Genomic DNA, 23,768 nt, shown 5'->3' on the forward strand with positions numbered 1-23,768 from the left:
CACAACGACGACTTCAAGGACAACCAAGTTCGTGTTTCATTCGATTGGACAATAATCGGAAGGACCAGTCGGTTCCATTGCTCTCACCGTTGCAGTCAACCGAAACCGAATCGGCTTGAAGTACTGTCGGATCGTTAAATCTATGTTCAACTCGACTAAGACAGTTGTCGGTAGTCAATCCAAACCAAATCCCCGATTCTCCGTAATCAACATCACTTGTGTCCAACTTCGGCTAGAACGACACTGAGTGGGCCAAACCGCTGCACTTCACCAAAGTTCGTAGCCGACTTAGGGCAGAGTCATGACATCAACATCCGGCTCGTCAGAAATGAGTCTACGAAAGTTCGATGGATCGAACTTCAACTTCTGGAAGGAGCAAATGCAGGACTATCTCATAGTCAAGGGGCAAATCGATCCCATCGAAAATGAAGCACCTCCAGAAGGATACAAACCAATTGAGTGGCAGAAGCTGGACAGAATCGTCCGCGCCACGATTCGGATGCACCTATCGGAATCGGTATACTTTACGGTGCAATCGTGTACGACAGCATTCGAACTGTGGAAAACACTGTCGGACACCTACGAAAAGAAGGTCGCTGCAACGAAGATGTTTCTGATCCGGTGCCTCTACAACTTGCGGATGAAAGAATCAGATTCGGTTCAAGCACATCTCAATGAGTACGAAAGCATAAGCTCCCAAATCTCATCTCAGGGGACGGCAATCGAGGATGAACTCAGAGCAATGATACTCATGAGCAGCCTTCCCTCATCATGGGAAACTTTCGTCACAACCGTGTGCAACGCGTCAACCACGGCTGTTAAATACTCCGAAGTCACGAGCGCAATCCTGACCGAAGCAGCTCGGAGAAAGTCTTTCACCAAAGACTCAACAGACGACGCTTATGTAGTACAAGGTTCGACAGACCGATCGAACATACGAGGAAGAGATTCCTCACGGCAGCCGAACAATCAGCGAAGACGGAGCCAGTCACGGGATAATCGAATCTGCAACTATTGCAAGAAACCCGGACACATCAAAGCCGACTGCCGCGCACTCAAGAACAAGAACGACAAGTCTCAGAAATCAGACAAGAAGAGTGGCCGGCATGAGGAGATCAATTACGTCAGCTTCTCAGCTGATGTGCTACCAAACGACCCGAATATACTATCAATCGAAAATCCAGTCGGATCAGAAGTTCTGCTCACGACTGAAGAATCGAGCACATGGCTCTTAGATTCGGGCGCGTCATTTCACGTGACTCCTCATCGATCCCAATTTTGGCAATATACGATCCGTCACTCCGACTCAGTTCAAGTCGGCAACTCGCAACACTGTGACATCATTGGAATCGGCACAGTAGAGCTCAACCTTGCAGGTGGCTCTACACTTGTACTTCACAATGTCCGACATGTACCCGAGCTCTCAAGGCCATTGATCTCAGTCGGACAACTAGATGAAGACGGCATTCGTGCCGGTTTTTCTTCGGGAGGGTGGACACTCCACAGGGGGAACCTCCTGCTTGCTAGAGGACCCAAGATACACTCACTGTATCCGTTACATGTTACGCTCAGAGAGGGTAACCTGTTTTTGGTGGATATTCCTGTGTCATCACTATGGCACAGAAGATTAGGACACCTCAGCAAGGCCGGCATTACGCACCTATCTAGAGCCGGATACATCCCTAAACTCTCCTTCTCGGACCATCAATTCTGCGAACATTGCCAGTATGGCAAACAAGCAGCCGCATCACACCCGACATCAGCACCAAGAGAAACGAGACCTCTCGATTTAGTCCACTCGGACGTCTGTGGCCCAATGCCGCATCAGTCTCTCGGCGGTGCCTCTTACTTCGTCAGTTTTATTGACGATTCGACTCGAAAGGTGTGGGCTTATCCAATTCGCACCAAAGATCGTGTCTTCTCGATCTTCTCTGATTGGCTCGCTATGGTAGAAAATCAAACTGACCGAAAACTGAAATGCTTTCGGACCGACAATGGGGGAGAGTTCAAATCAGAAGAATTCGTCAAATTCTGCCGACAACGCGGCATCCGACGTGAATTTACGGCACCACACAGTCCGGAGCAAAACAGGATTGCAGAACGCATGAATCGGACAATCCAAGAACGGATAGTTTCCATGCTCCAACACTCCGGACTGTCGGATGGCTTCTGGGCAGAGGCTCTACTCACGGCAGTACACATAATCAATATGTCGCCAAGCAGACCTCTAGGACTTCAAATTCCTCAGGAACTATGGATCGGCAGTAAGCCGAATTACGACAAGCTGAGGATCTTCGGATGCGAGGCGTACGCCCTTATTCCGAAAGATGATCGCCGAAAACTTGCACCTCGGTCCAGGAAATGCATTTTCATTGGATATGGATCAGACGGCGAAATGGGATACCGACTCTGGGACCCCGAACGCAGACAAATCGTTCGAAGTTCGGACGTTGTGTTCAACGAGTCGGCTATGAATCCATCAGTCGAAACACCGATCGAAGTCCGAAGGGTAACATTTTCCGATGTGCCGACCCTTCAAGAAGGCCCCGCTCTTAACACACGGTCAGCTTCACGGGTAGCTGAACCTTACACTACCGACTCGGACAACTCTGACTCGGCACAGCAGAATAATTCGCTTTCGGACCATCCGACCTCGATACCCGATACGACCAGTCCAATCATACCTCGACGATCCGAGAGACTGTCGCAACCTCCGGAGAGGTATTCTCCTGGAATTTTCTTCACCGACGCCGGCGAACCGACGTCTTACGAAGAAGCATCGACATCTGTCGATTCAGCCACCTGGCATCTGGCAATGGAGTCGGAAATGCACTCCATTCGGGCAAACAAGACTTGGGATCTGGTCGAATTACCTAAGAATCGACGTGCTCTTCCTTGCAAGTGGGTTTATCGACTAAAAGAGACGTCTGATTCGACCACCCCAAAGTACAAGGCCAGATTAGTTGCGAAGGGCTTCCGACAAGAATATGGCGTCGACTTCGACGAGATTTTTTCACCAGTGGTGAAAATGACAACCCTTCGTTTTCTACTCGGCGTAGTGGCAGCCGACAACTTGGAGCTGATTCAACTAGATGTCAAAACAGCCTTCCTCCATGGTGATCTTGAAGAGGAAATTTATATGGAGCAGCCAAAAGGCTTCGTGGCAATTGGCCAAGAACATCTAGTCTGCCGACTCAGGAAGAGTCTATACGGCCTCAAACAGGCACCGCGACAATGGTACAAGAAGTTCGACGACTTCATCCAATCGATCGGCTTCTCAAAAAGCGATGAGGACCATTGTCTTTTTACCAACACAGCTCAAGATGGATCACCCATCTTCCTCATCATTTACGTGGACGACATGCTAATTTCTGGACGCCACGCAGGCGAACTTGCCGATCTCATTCGGCAATTGCGATTGAAGTTTGCCATGAAGGACCTCGGTCCGGCACGACACATACTTGGCATGAAGATTAGTCGGGATCGCGATAAACGACATCTTTTTTTGTCTCAGACCGACTATATCGGACGTGTCTTGGAACGCTTCAACATGCAATCAGCCAAATCTGCTTCAACCCCGCTCCCCATGAATCTTCGGCTCTCTCAGCGAGACTGCCCGACATCCGGTCCGGAGGGGGAAGATATGAAGTCGGTACCGTATGCACCGGCAGTCGGCTCCCTTATGTACCTGATGGTCGCGACACGGCCTGATATTTCTCATGCCGTAGGAGTCGTTAGCAGATTTATGCACAATCCTGGCCGATCGCATTGGAACGCAGTCAAGCATGTGTTCAAATATCTGGCTGGCACAAAAGACCACGGCATTCTTTTCGGTCCGAACTCAACCTCAGGCGTAGTCGGTTACACCGACTCGGACTTCGCCGGCTATATAGACAGTCGGAAATCAACAACTGGATACTGCTTCAAATTCGGCAATGGAGCAATTTCGTGGAAGTCGAAACTTCAGGAGTGCACAACGACCTCAACGACCGAAGCAGAATATGTAGCTACGTCCGACGCTGCAAAAGAAGCTTTGTGGCTCGGTCGGCTGGCGCACACGTTTCGACAAGTCGACCATGACTCGGCCCCAGTTGTCTATAGCGACAATCAAGGTGCTGTTGCCTTGTCGAAAAATCCGGTTCACCACAACGCCTCCAAACATATCGACGTTCGATATCACTTCGTTTGGGACTGCGTCATTTCAGGGAAAATCGGTCTAGAGAAAATATCCACAACCGACAATGTCGCAGATGGAATGACCAAGTGTCTTTCGGCAGACCGCTTTCGGTCCCTTCGGCATCAGATGGGCGTAACGACAAACCAGTCCGGTTAGAGCCGGACACAGCGCAGGATGGTTTCAGACAACCGACATCAGTTCCTTAATGATCGGCTTCAACTCTTCCGACCCGACCAGTCCGGCCTTCTGCCTTCGGACCCTGCCGACTCGAACAAAACTGATATGTCCGAGAACCTAGGTTTATACCTGTAATCTTAGATAACCCATGTATACGCCCATTACGGGGGAGTGTCGAATACAAGTGTATAATGGACGTATTCACACTATCCCTTTGTATAGCTCAAGTTTGGGCCATTTGTGTAATTAGCATAAATGGTAGTTGCCCTAAGTTTGTCACTATATAAAGTGACCTAGTAACCTTTTTGTAAGGTTGGTTGTATTATTGTTTCTATTGAATAGAAAGAGTCTTTTGTGCCTCCTCTCTCTCTCTCTCTCTATCTCTGTGCACGATCTTCGATTCTGTCATACGCAGGTACTCAACCCCAATCGAATGCTACTTGATCTTCCGCATTGACGGCCTTGTCTTCAACAGTGCTGCCGGAAGCACTCGGGCATTCCTCAGAGCAGCGCGAGCATCACGAAACCTGCACAGAAAGAAGCTACGAAGAGTATGGAAGAGAGAGAAGCCTTCGATCGACAACCCGACAGCACTTCGTCCCCTCCCTAAAACGCGATCCCCTCCCCCTTCTCGTCTCCCCCCTTTTATAGGCAAGGAAGGAGCCGTTTCCCCTTTACTTCCTACCCACTAAATCTACCTACCTAGGATCTCCTATGTACCTAATTCTCCCTTATGTACAATATAAGGCGTACGGGCATGAAGAGCCGGTTCCTACGCCCCGGTGCACCGATTCCGCTTGTGGACGGTTTTCTTCACGACAACGTTGTTCATGGCTTCAATCCATCGTGGATCCTTGGTTGCCTCGGAAAAGGTTTCCGATTCTCGGACTGTGGTCACCTTCATCATAAAGGCATAATGGTATGTCATATACTCATCGTAGTTGAAGCGGCTGACCAGGTTTTTCTCTCAGGTGGAGCGACGGAGTTTCTTGTTTGCAAACGTTATGGCCTTCTTCAGTCCATCTAATCATATGAGTGGGATGTTAGACCTTCGAACTCACTATCAAGAGAGTGAGTCGATTCATTGTCAATCAAATCTTCGTATTCCGGCATTTTGGCCTTCCCTTTGTCTAGCTTCGGACTCGGTCAAGATGTGCTTTGGTCACTCGGGGGCTCCTATGGTTCACTCAACCTTGTCATAATCAGATTTTCTTCTAACATGCACCTGAGTCGATCTTGGTCTTCTATCTCGTTGTTGTGAGGATTTTTGGCCATGGTGAGAAAACCTGAGCGGAACGAATAAAACGAGATGTGCAACATTGCACATATACTTAGGAAAATTGTAACATAGGAGTAAATAGACAAATTGAAAGAAGGGGATTTGACCTCTCCTTTTGTAATGTGCCTCACCCCTTACTACTATAAAAGGGAGTGAGGGGTCTCTTGTGAAGGGGTTGCATATTTTGAGTGAGGAAGGGCTTCCACTTTTGGGTTTCTTTGGGTTGCCATTAGGGTTTCGGGTTTTAGGGTTTATTCTTCTTCTTTACCTATCCGGTTAGGGTTTCTTCTAGGGTTTGCTACGGCCTACACAGCCATGGTTGTAATTGTATATTGGATTCTTAATATAACTCGTTTGTGTATCTTGCCTCCATCTATTTCTTGTTCCACATTAATGTCTTATTCTTTCTCCTTTCCTCTTGAGCTCGAAGGTCGTAAGGGTTAAGCTCTCATTTCTCCTCTACTCCCTAGTCCAAGACCCCCGCGGTTCCGCCTAAGATCCTACACGTACTCGTGGAATACCTGTGGTCCCGCCTAAGATCCAACACGGTTCGATTGTTCGGCTTGATTATAATCAGACTTCGACTCCTCTTGTCGGCATCGCGATTATCGTCGTACTTCAACTCCTCTGGTCGGCATCGTGGCGGTTACTGTTGTTTCTCGGTGCCCCCCCTCAAGCGTGGCTGGTTTGAGATCGAGAGACCAAGATTCGTCGCGAAGTGCTACAACTTGTCTATACCCAGGGCTTTTGTGAAGATGTCGGCCACCTGAAGATTTGTGTTGATGTGTTGTAAATCGACATCTCCAGCTTGAACGTGTCGTTCATGGCTTCAATCCATCGTGGATCCTTCGATGCCTTAGAAAAGGTTTTTGGTTCTTGGATTGTGGTCACCTTCATCATAAAGGCATAATGGTATGTCATATACTCATTGTAACCGAAGCTGTTGACCAGGTTTTTCTCTCGGGTGGAGCAACGAAGTTTCTCGTTTGTAGACGTTATGGCCTTCTTTGCTCCATCTGTTCGGATGAGTGGGATGTCAGACCTTCAAACTCACTATCAAGAGAGTGAGTCGACTCATTGTCAATCGGATCTTCGTATTCCGGCATTTTGGCCTTCCCTTTGTCTAGCTTCGAACTCGGTCAAGATGTGCTTTGGTTACTCGGGGGCTCCTATGGTTCACTCAACCATGTCGTAATCAGAGTTTCTTCTAACATGCACCTGAGTCGATCTTGGACTTCTATCTCGTGTTCAGTTGATTCCGGGTCGAATGGGGTTGGAGTCTACGTCATCTCTAGCTCATACTAGGATGTCGACTCATCGAAAACAACGTCTCAACTCACATTTGTACCCCAAAGCCTTTTGTTCGAGTGAGTATCCTACGAGGATACATTTGTCCTACTTTGGGTCTAGCTTTTGTCACGTCTCGTCGGGAATATGCATATAGGCAATCGAGCCGAATATTTGGATATGTGATAGATCCGGCTTCTTTCCGGAAAAATTCTCATGAGAGGTTACGTCGTGTATCCTAGAGGTTGTACATTTGTTCATGAGATAGACGGTTGTGTTAGCCGCTTCTGCCTAGTATGATTTCGGCAGGTTCTTCTCGTTCATCTTTGCCCTTGCCACCTCTACTATGTGCCGATTCTTTTGTTCGGCTACTCCGTTTTGTTGAGGTGTGTGTCGGTGTGATGTTGATCACAGCATACGCGTGCAACGGAAAAGAAAATGCAAATTTGTGAAGTAAGCACCAGGCTTCTTGTGAAAGAAAGAGGAGAAACAAAATAGCTTGTATTGATATTCCAAGATGAGTACCATAGTATTTCTCGTCTACTGTTATTCCCCCCTTTGATAAGATTACTCACCCCCTTTTTATACATGAGGAAGGTGGGTGTATGAGTGCCAAGTGTCACCCATGCATGAGAAAAGTGAGTGCATGAGTGCCAAGTGTCACCCATGTATGAGAGGCACCTAGATTAGTGGGTAATAGCTTTAATGGCTAAAATACTTGATAGTGACAATAACAAGTGTGTTGATAATAGGTATTTAGCTTTAAAAGTGTAATAGCTTTAATAGCTAAAATATTTGTTGGTGATAAAAAATGTGCTTTGAACAGGTATTTAGCTTTAATAGCTTTAAAAACGAAAATACCTGATAGTGATAATAAATGTGCTTTGAATAGGTATTTAGCTTTAAAAGTGGGTAATAGTTTTAATAGTTAAAATAGCTTATAGTGACCATAACAAGTGTGTTGATAATAGGTATTTCGCTTTAAAATATTTTACTCGATATTATGTTTTATCGTATATTCAACTACCTATTATCATCCTATGGTGAATGTTCTTATCAAGTTATTAGCTATCGCTTAGCTAAAGAACCATTTACAAATATTTGAATCGGTTCATATAATTTGGTAGATGTTATTTTCTCATCTTGGCACGAAAACGTCATGACATCGACACGAGAATTCTTGTCGAATTCCTTCCTTTCGGAGATATGTTGTAAATCGTCTGAGAAATACTCCTTGCCTCCATCCAATCGAAGGCACCGAACATGCCAACTTGTGGCTTTTTCGACTTCGTTTTTAAACCTTTGGAAGTGTTCGAACACTTCACTCTTCTGCTGCATAGGATAGATCCAAACATGCCTCGAGAAATTGTCGATGAATGTGACATAGTATCGGCAACCACCAAATGTTGTTGTCTGGGTTGGTCCCCACACATCTGAATGTACTACATCCAAGATCCCTTTGCTCACATTCCTCTCTTTCGGGAACGTTTTTCGATGTTGTTTGTCGAATTGACAAGCTTCACATACACCAACTATCCCCTTAAGAGTTCGATTACGACTCCTTTCGATTGCATTCCTTTAAGCTTTTGGAGATTGATGTACCCAATTCTCTTGTGCCACAGTTTCATGTCGGTTTCGACTTTGAGGCTTTTGGTGAACATAGCCGACTTCACCTCGTTCGATTCAAGGTTAAACATTTAGCCTTCTCTTCAGCCATGAGCTATCAATCGGCCTTCTTTCTCAATAAAGCACCCTTCATTATTGAATCATACTTGCATGCCTTGTTTGACAATTTGGCTTACCGAGACCGGGTTTTTCGTGATGGTTGGGACTGCAATACATTCTTTAGGTAAGTTTGTTTGCCCTCGTTCCCAAATGGGACATTTCCGATATTCCGAATTCGAATGAGTTGTGTCGTCTTTGGTTTCGACATAGTCGGGTCGATCGGGCTTTCTCAATTCTTGGAACCAATCTTCATGAGATGTCATGTGATTGAATGCTCCTAAGTCTACAAACCTTACATCATTTGAGGAGGAGGTGCTTGTTGGGCCCTATGCCGACATCGAATGTGATTTATGCCTCATTACGAACAAACCCTAAACCCATAGTTCGGGAGTTGTCGACTAGTCAAAGCCGACTCCCGTTGCTTCTTTCTGCACTCCACGTCGTAGTGGCCGAGTTTCCCATAGTACCCGCATTGGATCGGGTTGTTGTGATGGCTCGGTCCGGCAGAATGGCTCCCCCTTCTGCCGAACTCCCTAGGATTGTTCCTATCATCTTTCCATTGGTGGGAATTGCGTCCTCGGGTCAGTTGACCCTGTTGCCCTCGATCGAATCGACCTTTATTTCCTCTGTTGAATCCTCTTCTATCATCTGACTAGGAGTAGAGCATCTGACCATCTAGTGCGTTGCTCTTTTGTTTGGCGAAATTTTCTTGCACCAGTAGTATAGATTGAAGGTCGAAAAAGAAAGGAGGTCCTCCCTTGTGAGAATGGTCGATCTGATTGTGTCGATTCGAGGTGCCAAGCCGCCAACGCATATTTGCACCATTTCGTCATCATCGATGATGACATTTATTTACCCAAGGGTATCACACAACTCCTTGATCTTCAAGGTGTCATTGGTGATTGACATGTCCCTCTATTGCATGTTATTCAACTCTTGTCGGAGTTGGAGCTTTCTTGCGGTCGTATTGGCCACAAAGATCTTCTAGAGATTGCCTCAAGCTTCTTTCGGCGTTTTCGTCTCTCGAATATAGGAGAGCATGTGATCGGGCAGATGATTCAAGGCAATACATTGTCAGGGTGGTTGTGATTCATGCGGCGAAGTCGCAGGGACTAAGGTTAAAGGGAGTCGGCTATATATTTTATAAGGCTTTGTGCATCGATGTTAGGAAGATTAAGGATACGAAGAAGAAGAGTTAAAAAGTATTGTGTGACAAAGAGAGAAACGTAGATAAGAGACAGAGACAATATATGACTTAAGAAGAAAGAGTATATGATATGAACATGAGTTATATTAAGAATATAAGATTTTACCACAAAGATTAAGGATAACATGAATAAAAGTTGAAAGTAATGTACGAGTGAGAGACGAGCAAGGATGAGAGATATAGACAATGTATGATTGAAGAGATAAAAAAATATGATGAGAAATATGTATTATATTAAAAACTAAGGATTTGACCAAAGTTACAATGTCGGTACGATCATAAGATTGTGACTTTTGTTTTGTTGAACCATGGATTTGAACCTTTGACTCCTACTTCGAAACGCGAGCCTCTTCATTGTATGAACTAGCTTCTTTTCTTCTTATTTGATTCTTATTTCCCTCCTGATTCCCCATTCTTGTACTTTCCTTCCCCCTCTTTATATAATTATTCTCATGCAAATGATAATGTGTGGCTGCATAACATGCATGTGATGCATGATCGCCATTTGGCACACATGCGTTACATGTGATGCATGACAATCATCATGCTTATCTAAGCTCCTATGTATGAAAAATATATGGGATAAGCATAGTGATGGACATATGACTCTAAAACAAATAACCTAGCTTAGTGGTGTATGCTTTGTGCTTAATATAAAGGTTCAAATCCCTCAATTTTACTTAATACAATATTAGGTTTATTTTTATATAGTGAAGCACATTCTTGACAATGTTTCTAAAAACAAATAGCCTACCCTAGTGGTATATACATTGTGCTTGGTTTATAAGGTTGTGGGTTCAAGTGTTTGAAATATTACTGAATAAAATATTTAAGTTTATTTTTATATCGTGAAGCAAATCCTTCACGACAACATCACATGACTTGCGGCATGCTCCGAGGCTGGGTAATCGACGTGTGTTGGGTTGGGTTGTGCTTCGTGAGCTCCCTCTATATAGCTCCAATAACATGTCTGACAAGGTATTGATGCATCTTGTATTCCCAAGATGCGAAGTTTGTTCTATCGAGCTTCTCTATAAGAAGAGTGATTCCCATCTGAGTTGTTGCTTGAACTGATTCTATTGATCATTGATATAGGACACAACACAACACGATTGAATAGGTTCGATCAGAAAACCACATGCTCTGATACCATGCAAAGAATCATGAGTGTAGGAGATGATGTGTAATGGAAGTGAAGTGTGTGTGTGTGTGTGTGTGTGTGTGTGTGTGTGTGTGTGTGTGTGTGTGTGTGTGAGAGAGAGAGAGAGAGAGTGTGTGTGTGTGTGTAAGACAAACAAAGAGAGACAGAGGGAGAGAGCTTGGAACAAGAAGCTATATTGGTAAAAGATAGAACTACATCCAACAACAACTAAGTTACAAGGAGTTGGTTTAAATACCAACCAGTCTAGACCAAGTGCCCTTTCTACTAATTACAAAACTAGCCTAGTATGATGTCCACTGGCTAGTGTGAACACTATCTCTATGGGAAGTTGAGTTCGGTTCTCAACAGTCACACATCTCACCAAAGACCCTTAGAGTTGCAAGACAATAAAGAGAATGAGCTAAACATTTTTTAAGGGTATAAGGTAATTGATCTATAGAGCTTTATACCCTCATAAGAGCAAAAGGGCACAATTGCAATAATAGTAAATAAGGAAGAACTATAAAGTTGTTCTAAGGGTTGTTCCTTGTTCTGATCCCCTAAGCTTAAGCTCAAGCCTCTCTCTCTCTCTCTCTCTCTAATAAATTCCATAATCCAAGCCCTTAACTCAATTTTCGTATCTAACTAAGCTTGTAACTATTCAAGCTCATTATAGAAGCTAACTTGTGTTGGCGTTTTCTAGGTCTTCATTCTCTAATGAGCATTGTCAAATGGGGTTAAGTCTCTCACGTATTTGTTTTTATCATTAATCATGTGAAGATGATTAGATTATAGACATCGATTGAGCAATTAGATTAAAAGTAAGAAGCTTGAAGATGGTTGGCACCCACGTCACCGCAAAGTTACATGTGTGCATGAGAAATTGAGCGGAACCATAGTGGACTTGAACCAACGAAAATGGAGATCTTCATGAATGGTTGGGGGAGAAACACATTCTACTTGAATATGATTCTCCGATGTCGTCGAGAAGTTACATGCATGCATGTAAATTTGAGTAGAATCACCAAGGAGTGGAACCAAGGAAGATGGAGCTCTTAATGAAGGGTTGTGTGAGAGCACACACAATTTTCCGTTTTTGGGAGTACTTATTCATACAAATTATTGAACCTTAAAGAAAAAGTCTAGCACCAAAGAATGCTCTTTGTCCAAGATTTGAAGATACCAAACCAAATTGTGAAGATGGAGTAGGGAAATATTTTACAAAGAAATAATGGCCAAACTAATCGAACTACATAAGGGCTAGTTTGTATAACATATATACCTATATATAGTACCATCAATTTATGATCATTAGCTAGTTTGTCAATTTATGATTTACATAAACATGTATGTGTTGTCAAAATTGAGTGCATATGTGACATAATGTCAATAATGCTTTATTGATAAACATGGAAGAATATCAAGAATCAACATCAAACCAAAAAAGTTCAAGAATTTATCGGACACACATGTGGTTTGAGCACTCCATAGTGCAATAAAGTTGATGTGTTAAGATGGTTTGTCTCCAAATCATCCTTACCATAACCAAATTATCCTTGCCATCTAGACAATTAGTATAATACTAGTTAGAGCTATTCCACAAACAATAGACTAAGGTGCTCCTTTCTATGTTGGGGAAAAAAATTGTGGATTGTTCTTTAAAGGTTCAAGATGCCTTCACCCTAATAACAAATTGTGGCACACTCATGTACACCCTACCCATATATTCACTATCTAGCATGAACCCATTTTTATAGAACAAATGCCTTGTGGCAAAGATAGAGAAACCACTATCTTCACCTTAATAGTTAATTTGATGTTCATGCGTATATTTATAGGCGAATTGTTTGTCCAATGCTAGTTAGTTTCTTGTGTTTTTATTGCAACATTTGTCCATTAAACTCACTCTGATGGCTCAAGCCTCAAACGACAAAAAACTTTTAAACGAACCAAGTTGCGGAAACTTCCTTGATTGATCATTTGCAACACTTAAAAACACATGTGAAATCATCCAACTCTAGATGAGAATATGGTAACTCCATATAAACCGAACTATCCTACCATCCAAGACGCATTAAAATATGCTGCTTTTCAGTTCACTGGCTACACTCTCTACTCTCTACAAAGCTTCCATGTATGTACAATACTGCAAACTCTCTGTACATAAATTATGTGTCTTGCTTACGATTCCAAGAATCCCAGCAACAATACTCTCTATTCACATAATTTCACAATCAGTAGCCTTTAAGTCGATCTATACAAAGGCTTCTAAAATGTGCTACTTCTATGCATTCTTGTGAGATATCTTTTCCTTTCCTTCCCTTGGCTTAATATTGTGAGGGCAAGGCTCTATAACTTTATTATTTAGTATCTAATTGTCTGTTATGCTGATCTTTGATTGCAAAAAATTTGACAGTGTAACTGTTTGATTCTATTTCAAAATGCTATCATTGAGTTGGGTCAGGAGCACATGTTGGCTGATAGTTGTGCCTATCTTCTCTAGCCAACATTTGACATGGTAGATGCTTGATTTTATCTGGAAATGCCATCATTGATCGGGGTAGTTATACACGTTGGCTGCCAGATAGGCCCTTCTTCACTTGCAAAAGATTTTCATGGTAGATTCTTTATTTTACTCCAAATGCTACAGGCGATTAACACCATCTGGTCGGTGGATATGATAACCTTCTCTAACCAAACTTTAGCTTTGTAAATGCTTGAATTCACCTGAAATTGCTACCATTGATTGGGCCAATAGCACCAATTAGCTGGTCGATCTCTTGATATGAGCAATACTCGTGAATGTGCATAATCAAAAGAAGGGTTGAACAGATCTTGAGTGCCCAAAATATCTTCTACTTCTTCTATTACACAATGTTGGCTTTGTACACTCTCTCTGAAGCCTTTATATATATGTAACCCATTCCCATTTATTGCCATAACTGCGTTATAAGATCCCCAGACTTGTGTCAATGATAGTTGAGCATAGTGAGATGCCGAAGGTTGAAATGCATATGTGCAAATTAGCCTCCCTTTTCGAGCCGACCATTGCTGCATCCCACATTCATTATATATTGGATTAACACCGCCTGTTAGAATTGTATCCCCCTTTGCAAATACTGATTGTAGATCCTCTCCCAGTGAAGAAAAACATAGTCCAACTCCTCCAGGAACTCGAAAGTCAAGAACATTTATATCTTTTTTTGTGCAAAAGATGCCATCATATCCTTCAGTTTCAGAGGAATTCAACCTAAAAGAAATGCAATCATATGTAAGAATCTCAAACTTATTATGAACTAATTAATCTGATCAAATTAATTAGACTTCATCCATCTAGATACTCCCAAGCTATGATAGGTCAGTTGGCATCAAGTTGTAGGACCTTATATAACCCCAATTATACCAATTAAACCTAGATCTATATCCAAATACAAAAAATGCAGTTTATCAAGATAATTAGTTGATCTATGGTCTAATTAACTCTTGTAGGTGTGATACATGTAAGCTAGTAAAATCATATGAGTATTTAGATATTTATTCGAGAATGATTGCATTAACTAAGTGATGGTACCTTCGTCTTATACCAGCTCCACAATCATCGTTCGCATCATGGATATGGAAAGCACAAATTTGTTTTTCTTCTGGCAGCTCAATGTAAAGACATCGTCCATCCATTGTATTAACATCCCATACACTCAAAGCATGATTTTCAGCTAAGACAATCTTATCCTTCTTTGTCCATTGCAACGGGCTGCTGAAATCTAAGCTTGAAATGTGGCGTTTTGTTGACCAAGTTGTGATTATATCACCATCACGAATGTCATGAAGAGTCAGAGTTTTAAAGAATGTACCACCCGATGCAATCAGAGGCCCACATGGCTTATACCACTTAGTCTGAAAAGCATCATTGATCTTGTTTTCTGAATCATTATAGTATGCAGTGACACTTCTAGTGTCAAAATCCCATGAACAAAACCCAGCATCTAATGCACTTCCAGAAGTTGCAGCAACAACATATTTGTTGGTGTAGCCATCTGACCCAACAGCTTTAATCAACCAACAATCATCCCAAGGGATCGGAGCAGCTCCCACTGGACATTTATATTCAGCTTTCCCCTAAAAACAAAAGGTTGCCAATTGTCAAACATTGAAAAGATTGCCTTTGCAATTTACACGCTGAACTGATATCTATGAGTGTGCCTGGATATGTGTAGGTCAATTCATGGCAGTAAATTAGGTCATTTATGATATCTAATAATGACCTTAATATTTGATAAACAGCCAGATAAAGGACGTTGAGGTTATACATTCAAAACTAACAAGTTCCCTATAGGTATTTTGGTTGGGATATCTTTTAAATGTTTACACTAGTACTGAGAGCATGCATATTAACGATTTCTCCATGGGAAATTCTAGCAAAGCTATGTAGAAAGGCTGGCATACAAATTACGGAATATCTATGGAGCCACTGTTACCTCCATGTTCACGGCATCATAAAATGAACAGCCTCCATCCTCATGGGCAAGCAGAATGGTGCCTTGATCGCATACATACCAGCCAGCCGTTGCAACCCGATTACCAATAGGATTAAGTTCATTTCCCATGTGACTGTCCGAATTCATTTCTAGTTCTCCCCCCAATGAATTGTTCTCTAGACTCTGAAAGCTCTCTAGTGGAAGACTCTCATCACACTTCAACAGATCAGCCTCAAGTAGAAGACTCTCATCACAGTTCAAGACATCTCCCTCATCTTTCACTGGAGGGACAAGATGTAATTCATGGGGCCCTTTTACAGAAATAACCTTTTTCATGACTTTCCCACGTTCAGCATTGAGAAGTACATTGTTAGAGTCATGTAGAAGTTTATGCTTTAGAGATCTGAGATTGGTACCTTTCTCGACCACTTTGTGATGGATATCGATCTCAGATAATCTGATACCCTGCTCAGCCGATCTGTGACTGACACTACTTTCAACCGATCCAGGACTAGTACCAATTTCCTCCAATCTGACATCATTCTGAGACAATCTAGAACTATTCTCAGTCAATCTATTCCCAATACCATTCTCAACCAATTGATGACCAATAATGTTTAGAGCATTCTTGGCCAAACTGTGACTAACATTATTTATACCATCTTCAACTGATCCGTGACTGATATCATTGGCAATGGCATCTGGTCCGAGAAGACTTAGCTTCCGCAATTTCTGCTTACCTCTATAACCATATGCAAATGAATCGGGAGAATTATCTCTCTCTTCACTAAAATGCATACCTGCTTGTGTATTAAGAACTGGACAGTCTAGTTTAGAGTGCAAAACGGCTCTGCTTTCCATGAGCTTTTCTCGAAGAGACATGTGAATTCTGAGGGAAGCATCTTTGACCTGTGTTTGTTCAGTGTTAAAGCCATCATTCTTCACAGAACTTGAAGAGTGTGCTCTAATTGAGCCTTTATGAACTGGATTTCGTTGAGCACTAGAAAATGCATATAAATCCTTCTCGTTCTCAGGAATCTTTACATCGTTCTCATTATTGAACGTATAATCTTCCAAATTCTGATGAGAGAGATCCAACTTCTCATGATTTTGGAGCTTCTCCTCCTCATCTGATCCAGAGTCCTCCGATTTCTGATGAAAAACCTTCATTATTTTATCGATCTGTATCTCTTCATCATTGGGCTTATATTCATCCGACCTCTGACACGAATCATTCAATTTATGATGGATCTGTAACCTTCCCGCATTGTTAAAGCCTAGAATCCACTAATTTCCGATGAATATGTAACCTTTCCTCGTCCTTCGAGCTAGAATCTATCTAATTTTCTTCAGCAACAGGGAAGATACTAACATACCAAGAGGAAATTGTGTTCGATCTGCTGCTATGTCGACAAGGATTTTCGTCTAGAATCAAGCATTCGAAGAAGCATCAGCACCGCCAAGGGCCAGACAAAAGGTGAAATCGCTGCTGCATGCATAGCTTCTGATGCTCGGAGGAGGTACGTACTCGGCGATACGGTGAAGAGAGAAGGCGGAGAGACCGAAATTAGGGTTAGCTACAGTGACAAAGCAGAGCAAGAAGCAGAGAGAGAGAGAGAGAGAGAGAGAGAGAGAGAGAGAGAAAGAAAGAAAAAAGATTTGGACCCCCATGAGAGAGGAGTGATTCTTGGCGCCAAAATTTTGTTTGTGGGGAAAAGTTGCCCACGTTTTTTCCCGCCTTTTTTTTGGGGGGGGGGATGGTACGTTCCAGAAGGTTCTGGAATTTTCCGGAGAGGCGGCGGCATGCCAGGTGGGGCGCTACGTTTATTTGCCTCTAAATCTCTAAAGCTAGGAACCGACAATGGTTGGGCTTCTGGCTTAACTAGTTTCGGACTTTCCAAACCGGTTACTAGACTAGTTAAGGCTAATCGGTTTCGCCAAGCCGACTAAGCCTTAACCGGTTCGGCCCAAAACGGTTCCATTCCGTTCTGCTTGAACCATCCAAACGGAGCTCAAACCAGTTAAGGAAGCACAAGTTGAAACCGAACCGAACCGCCAAATTGCTTTAAAACGGTTTAACAGTTCGGTTTAAGCTTAAGCCGAGCTGTTGCTGATTCTTATTTAAAACATGGAGATATGCATGATCAGTTGACAAGTCGTTTAGAGATAGTGAATATTCTTTTATTAAGTAGAAGGGATGGAGAGATCCCATCGAGTAATCGATCGTGCTTGCACCTCTCTTGGGGTTCCAACATGCTGGAGCATCTTATCTTGCCCAATGTGAAATGGGCCATAGTTTGAAAATTCACTCGTATGTATGAGATTGTTCCTTTCGGTTATTTGATTAACGACTTCATTGTTGTGCATTGATAATGTAATGGGTCAGCACCAAAAGGCAAATCAAAGGATGGCATCATTTGTCCATCTAGTAGGACGTGGGGGTTTCTACATCATGGAAATGTAGACACTTACACCATGCGGTGTAGATTGAGCATACACATGCAATGTGTAGATGTAAGTGCCTAGATGCGGATATGGAAAAGAGTTTTATAAACTCTCACTTGTGTGATGGACTTGGGTGGGAGATTGATGTAGCATACACTAGAAGAAAAAGTTGATTAAGTTGGCCTGACTACTATTATGAATAGTTAAGCCACCATCTTTGGCATACTGCTTAAAAACCATTTTATGATGACTCCACATCTTCGACAAGTGGTCACAAATAGCTTGTATGGCTTGAATCATATATTCACCTATGCTTATGCATTTAAGATTATGCAATAACAACTCTATGCTCGATATCATAGCATATTTGATGAAGTAGTCTGATAAATATATGTACAAAGTCATTCGTTTATGGATAAAAGGCAAATTCAATTGATGTAAAACATGGATGCCCCACGCAAAGTTACATTGTAATGCTATGAGGTTACAAGATTGACTTGTTGGAAAACATTTCTTATGATTTAGGTGACCATGAGTATATAAAAAAATGTACTTTAACCTTTCGATGTCTGAAATTTGGAAAGTGACAATACAACAATCGTCCACAAAGAACATGTTGAATGATGTGAGAGCTTGTCGTATAAAAGATGAAGCAAATTCAAAATTGAATTGGATGATGAATTTAGCATGGGTAAAGTGTTTACATAGTATTGTTATGTGTGAATCGTGATCAAAATACAAACGATGCTCACATGTGCAATCAACATCAAGGGGGCTAAATTGCTTATGATTGTAGCACATGAACTAGAACTTATGTTGTATCGAGCTCATTGTCATTATCATGCTTCAATGATTTGTTAATGATATACCAATCTCACTTTTCTCCCTTGTTTACTTTACATAAAATATTTACATGTGTCTTCTTGTTTTATTTGAAATCTAACATGCTCTGCAGAATATATCCAACAAAATTATCACCTGTGGATTCAAGACTTAAATCATAAACACATGTTCCATCTAAATGCACTAATATAACAATGTATTGGCAAGTTTTGTTCTATGGAACCAAAGATATGATTTTCACATGTATAGTGTTGTACTCGTTTGAAATATTCAAACATATTAACAATACTATCCGAAAACTAGCAAATGCACCCTTAAAAGGTTTGAAATTATGATATCTTGTTTGCAACAAAAGTAGAAGAATTGTGTTGAGCTCAAGGAAAGAAAATGTGGTCAAACAACATCGAAGGTAGGTTAATGTGAATGCTAACCATGTGCAACTAACCAAAACATGTTGTTAAGACATCGTGGACACATCGATGGTGAAGTTAAGCAAGGACATATGAAAAATGCATGGAAACCTATGATCATGTGTGTTTTAGGGTAGATTATTAAGCATATGACAATGTTCTTGACTCTTCTCCACCAATTCATCACATACGAAGTTTCTGAGGTCTAACATGTGATCAAATATAAACTCAATATTGGTTGACATTTGGCAAGTTTCTTAACAATTATTAAGTTTGATGTAATTACCAATGTTCATCATACATACACGTTTTAATCTACATAGATTCACAAGCTTCACCTAATCAATGATGGGCCTACATTTTACTCTATGGTAAAGTCAAAACTTTTCATCAAAACTTTTGTTTTTTCAACCAGCATCTTATAAAGATGTTTTGGGGAAATTTTTGTATGTTGTTATGACTTTTCTAAATACTAATGGAAGTATACTTTCTTTTGAAAAAAAAATGATGGGCCTACATAAATAGAAGGCATAGGAAGGAACAAAAGAGGTAGGAAAGAGGGCATAAATGCCGAGAATGGGACATATCTTTGAAATAAATGTAAACAAAGAGCAAACATCTAAAAGTATACTAGCAGTAGCAATATGGATGAAGATGTTACTATATACATGGTCATATGTGCCGATAATTGATATAGGCATGGCCCTGATGAAACAGACAAGAGTGAAGTAGCCATGCATTTGAGGTTGCTACTATATGCAATAATGTGCGTTGATAAATGGGTAATAGGTACGAAGTCTACATTTGGCCTCTCAATAGTCTATGCTAAGATCCTTTTTTTCTAGTAACGCGTATTCTTATACATTGCTTCTCTAAATTGTGTCAATACCTCTGAACTGCAAATTTGGTGACACCAACAAGTCTGAGTTGATTTATGTGGCAAGAGTAATCGATGTGAATTCATATAAGTTTTTTTTTTTCCAGATTGTTTCCGGAACCAACTTTCTACCATAAAAAATATGTGTAATGTCAACAACGCAATTGGGTCGATTAAATGTGGTGGGCAATATGTCATTAATTCCTGAGCAACAACTTCTTTTTACAAATACAAATACAAATGCATAGGCTTTGTTCTGTTCCTTGTCAATGAATGAAAATCCATCAAAAGGCCAAAAGAGTAGGTGTGAAATTGATCTTCAACAGCAAAAAGCTAACAAGCAAAACAGCTGCAATGTGATATAGACTTAAAAAAGCAAAGCAAATTCTATGTCTATAAATAAGAGTGAAGGCTTGTTGCAAGGAAAATAAGAAGAAACACACTGAAGAAAACTAGCATGGGCTTAGTTGTAAGTTAATTCTTTCCAATTTTCCACACACACATATATGTATGTATGTATGTATGTATCATGTATGTGTATATGTATATGTATGCATGTATATAAAGGGAGATCTCTGATGGCTTAAGGTACATTCACTACATTATTTTGTGTATTCTTTCTTTTGATTAGTGAACACGTTGATTTATAATGATATGCTAATGCATAGGCAAGGTAAACTTTAGAGATCCTTAATGTCGTGTATTTTTGTTTTTGAAAAATCATTAGTTAGTGAATACTCATATTTGCACTAATATGCTAATGGCTAGGCATGATAAAGCTCTACAGATCCTTAATGTTGTGTGTCTTTTCTTCTAAAAAACCATTTATTTTCTGAATCAACTTTTACAATGCTAATATCTAATCTTCAGTGATCCATAATGTTAGTTTTTTCTTTTAAACAATTATTGGTTTATGAAATAAATTCGTCTGTATATGCTAATGTCACCAAGATTCTAAAGGAAACCCATGGAAGAAAAGAAATGGGATTTGAATCCAATGTGTTAAAGATCAGAAGATCCTTAACATTGTAATTTCTTCTAAAAATCATTGCTTAGGAATGCACCATGTCTATTTAAGAACGGTAGATGTAAAAAGTTTTTAATATTGTATTCTTTCAAAAACATGAATTTTTAAGTGAATATACTATGCTTTAAGAAAATGGTAAAATTGAGACACCATTGTGTTTTCTTCTAAAATGTGCTTCAATGGTGAATAAATCCATATATGCTAAACCCACTAAGAATGGTAAAATTTAAAGGTTGCGAATTTTCTTCTATAAGAACATCCATTAGTGAATACATTGGTTTGTATATGTCAATGCCTAGGCATGATAAAGCGTTAAACCCTTCTTAATGTTGTGTTTTCCTTCTAAAATCAGTGATTAGTCACTACAAAATGTCTAAGAATGGCAAGCTTTAAAGATCCTTAATGTTGAATATTTATTTTAAAATGATGGATTCTCTTCTAGAAAATCATAGATTAGCGAATACATTGATGTGTATATGCTAATATTTAATGCAGGGTAAAGATTTAGAGACCCTTCTTAATATTATGTGGGGTTTTGGTAAAAAAAAACAGTGATTACACTCATAGTACGTAAAATCTGTGTTCGTCTAGTATAACATTCGTTTTCCTACATTGGAAAACAAATGCGAATGTTATCCAAACATTCTTGTGTTTTTTTTTTTTAATTCCCTTTTTTTTAATGTTTTTTTTTTCATTTTTAGGCTTATCTACCTCATAATAAATAGTTAATCCAAAAGTATGGTATTTATCATTCTTTGAGGGTGTTTTTCTTTCACGAATGATTGAACCATTCGCGAATGTGAATGCACGTCTGGTACGTATGGTTCATTCTATGATTTGTGTATGGCAATGTTTAGTGCATGGTAAACAATTTGAGACTCTTTTTGTGATTTTCCTCTAAGAAATCAGTAATTTGCTGAATAAACTTGGATACTTGCTAATGTCTTTAAAGTTTATGCTATAAAATCTCCCTCTAAAAATAAGTGAATTTTTTCTCAAATTATGATCAACTTTCTTCTAATAATGATTGATTTTCCTAAGGAAATATTTTGGTATTTCTTTTTCTTATCCTTTCGTTCCATTGTTTGCAGGAGGATTTTGAAAAGGCTGCAAAGGATGCCTTGAAGCTCCCAAACACCACAACTGATGATGATAAACTGGTATTGTATTCTCTTTTCAAGCAAGCCACCGTTGGTGACTGTAATACAGGTGAATCTCTACATTACCTAAAATTGGATTGATTCCTTTTTTTTTTCTTTTCTATTTAGGGAAATCTTGAAAACAAAACTTTCTTCAAATGGAGATTTGGTTCATAAATTATGTACATGTCAGTCACATGGCTTCCACATGGGCATCGACAAATGGTCATCGTGCACCATTTGACGTGCCCACATATGGTATGTGTCACATGCCCAGAATGGCAATCATGCCCATCCCATATGCCCACATGGTCGGAAGTGTGTGGATGATAATATGAACCATGTCGGATGCCCACATCGTCTACAATGTGATATCATATGGTATGTGTCACATGTGCAAAATGGCAATCATGCCCATCCCAATGCCCACATGGTCGGCATGATAATATGAACCATGTCGGATGCCCACATGGCCTACAATGTGATCTCTATCGCACATGTTGGGGAATGCATCTTCATGGCATATGCCCCATATGGCATGTTATCATAAGATTGGGTACAATATGGCATGCCATGTGGTAATATAATACATGAATGGATGGATATGGATTCCATATGATGTGTGCTTGTGGTGTTATGGACGAAGAATGGATATATGTCACGTCATTTGCCACATGTGAGTTGGAGATTGTGTTTTGTGTCACATGCTCTGCCTCATGATATTTGAGATGCTTTCAAATTGTTTAGAACAATTTAATTTGTTGCATGATTGAAAAAGCAACAAGTTCAACAGAGCACTTTGTACATTTCTCTTTGTTATTTGTGAGTTTCCACCACATTTTGACATCTCCATGTAAATATTACTAAAAAATAGGAAAAACTTATTGCATATATATATATGAATTAAACTTTCATAAGACATATCCAAATCACACACAAGAATAATGAAATTTTAAAAAAAGTATATTGTCGAAGTGTCTTCCTTTCGATTTTGATTGGTCCAATGGTTTGTGTTATATGTCTTTTGTTTATATTATTCTATATGTATCCCCCATTGTATATATTGACATGAATGTACACAAATATGTGCATGTGTCTTATTTTTTGGTATTGGTTCAATGCTTGTAGCTCGACCCAATTTGTTGAACTTCACGGATAAGGCGAAATGGGACTCTTGGGATTTATTGAAAGGTGAACATATGAATCATTATACTTGAAATTTCATTTATTTGTAATTGCTCTTCAAACTGTTGTGTGTAATATTAGATTTGATTCCTTTTGCTTCTAATCTAATAATGTTTATTACGTCTTTCACAGGAAAGACAAAAGAAGAGTCCATGCAAGATTACATCACTAAAGTTCTCCAACTTCAAGAAGCCTAAGCTTTGTCACTAGTAGTTTGATATTCTTGGGTTGGGTTGAAGCATTGTACTCTTAAGTCACAAAACACTTAAAAATTGTTTTATGTGAATCCATGTCCTCTAGACCAATGTCTTGAATGAGTTGATGCATTTGACTTGTATGACTTGAACCATATATTTGAATGTGTTTATACATTT

At 40.4% G+C, this 23,768-nt stretch overlaps 2 protein-coding genes across 2 annotated transcripts; one reads left to right on the top strand and one right to left on the bottom strand.

Moving 5' to 3' along the window:
• Positions 1-12,947: 12,947 nt before the first annotated feature.
• Positions 12,948-16,762, bottom strand: LOC147855701 (KIN14B-interacting protein At4g14310-like). Its single transcript, XM_087330746.1, has 3 exons — positions 15,469-16,762; positions 14,565-15,109; positions 12,948-14,243 (listed from the first exon to the last, which is right to left on the bottom strand). The coding sequence occupies exons 1-3, from the start codon at positions 16,636-16,638 to the stop codon at positions 13,730-13,732; spliced, it is 2,229 nt and encodes a 742-aa protein (XP_087186872.1). The 5' UTR covers positions 16,639-16,762; the 3' UTR covers positions 12,948-13,729.
• Positions 16,763-20,369: 3,607 nt separating this feature from the next.
• ACBP6 (acyl-CoA-binding protein 6) lies at positions 20,370-23,768 on the top strand. The gene is made up of 4 exons (XM_087329985.1): positions 20,370-20,512; positions 22,162-22,279; positions 23,338-23,400; positions 23,527-23,768. The coding sequence occupies exons 1-4, from the start codon at positions 20,501-20,503 to the stop codon at positions 23,589-23,591; spliced, it is 258 nt and encodes an 85-aa protein (XP_087186111.1). The 5' UTR covers positions 20,370-20,500; the 3' UTR covers positions 23,592-23,768.

This window comes from Azolla caroliniana, unplaced genomic scaffold (assembly GCF_043228905.1).
Source record: "Azolla caroliniana isolate FFs.n. ecotype wild unplaced genomic scaffold, voAzoCaro1.0.p SCAF_14, whole genome shotgun sequence".
NCBI classification, from domain to species: Eukaryota; Viridiplantae; Streptophyta; class Polypodiopsida; order Salviniales; family Salviniaceae; genus Azolla; species Azolla caroliniana.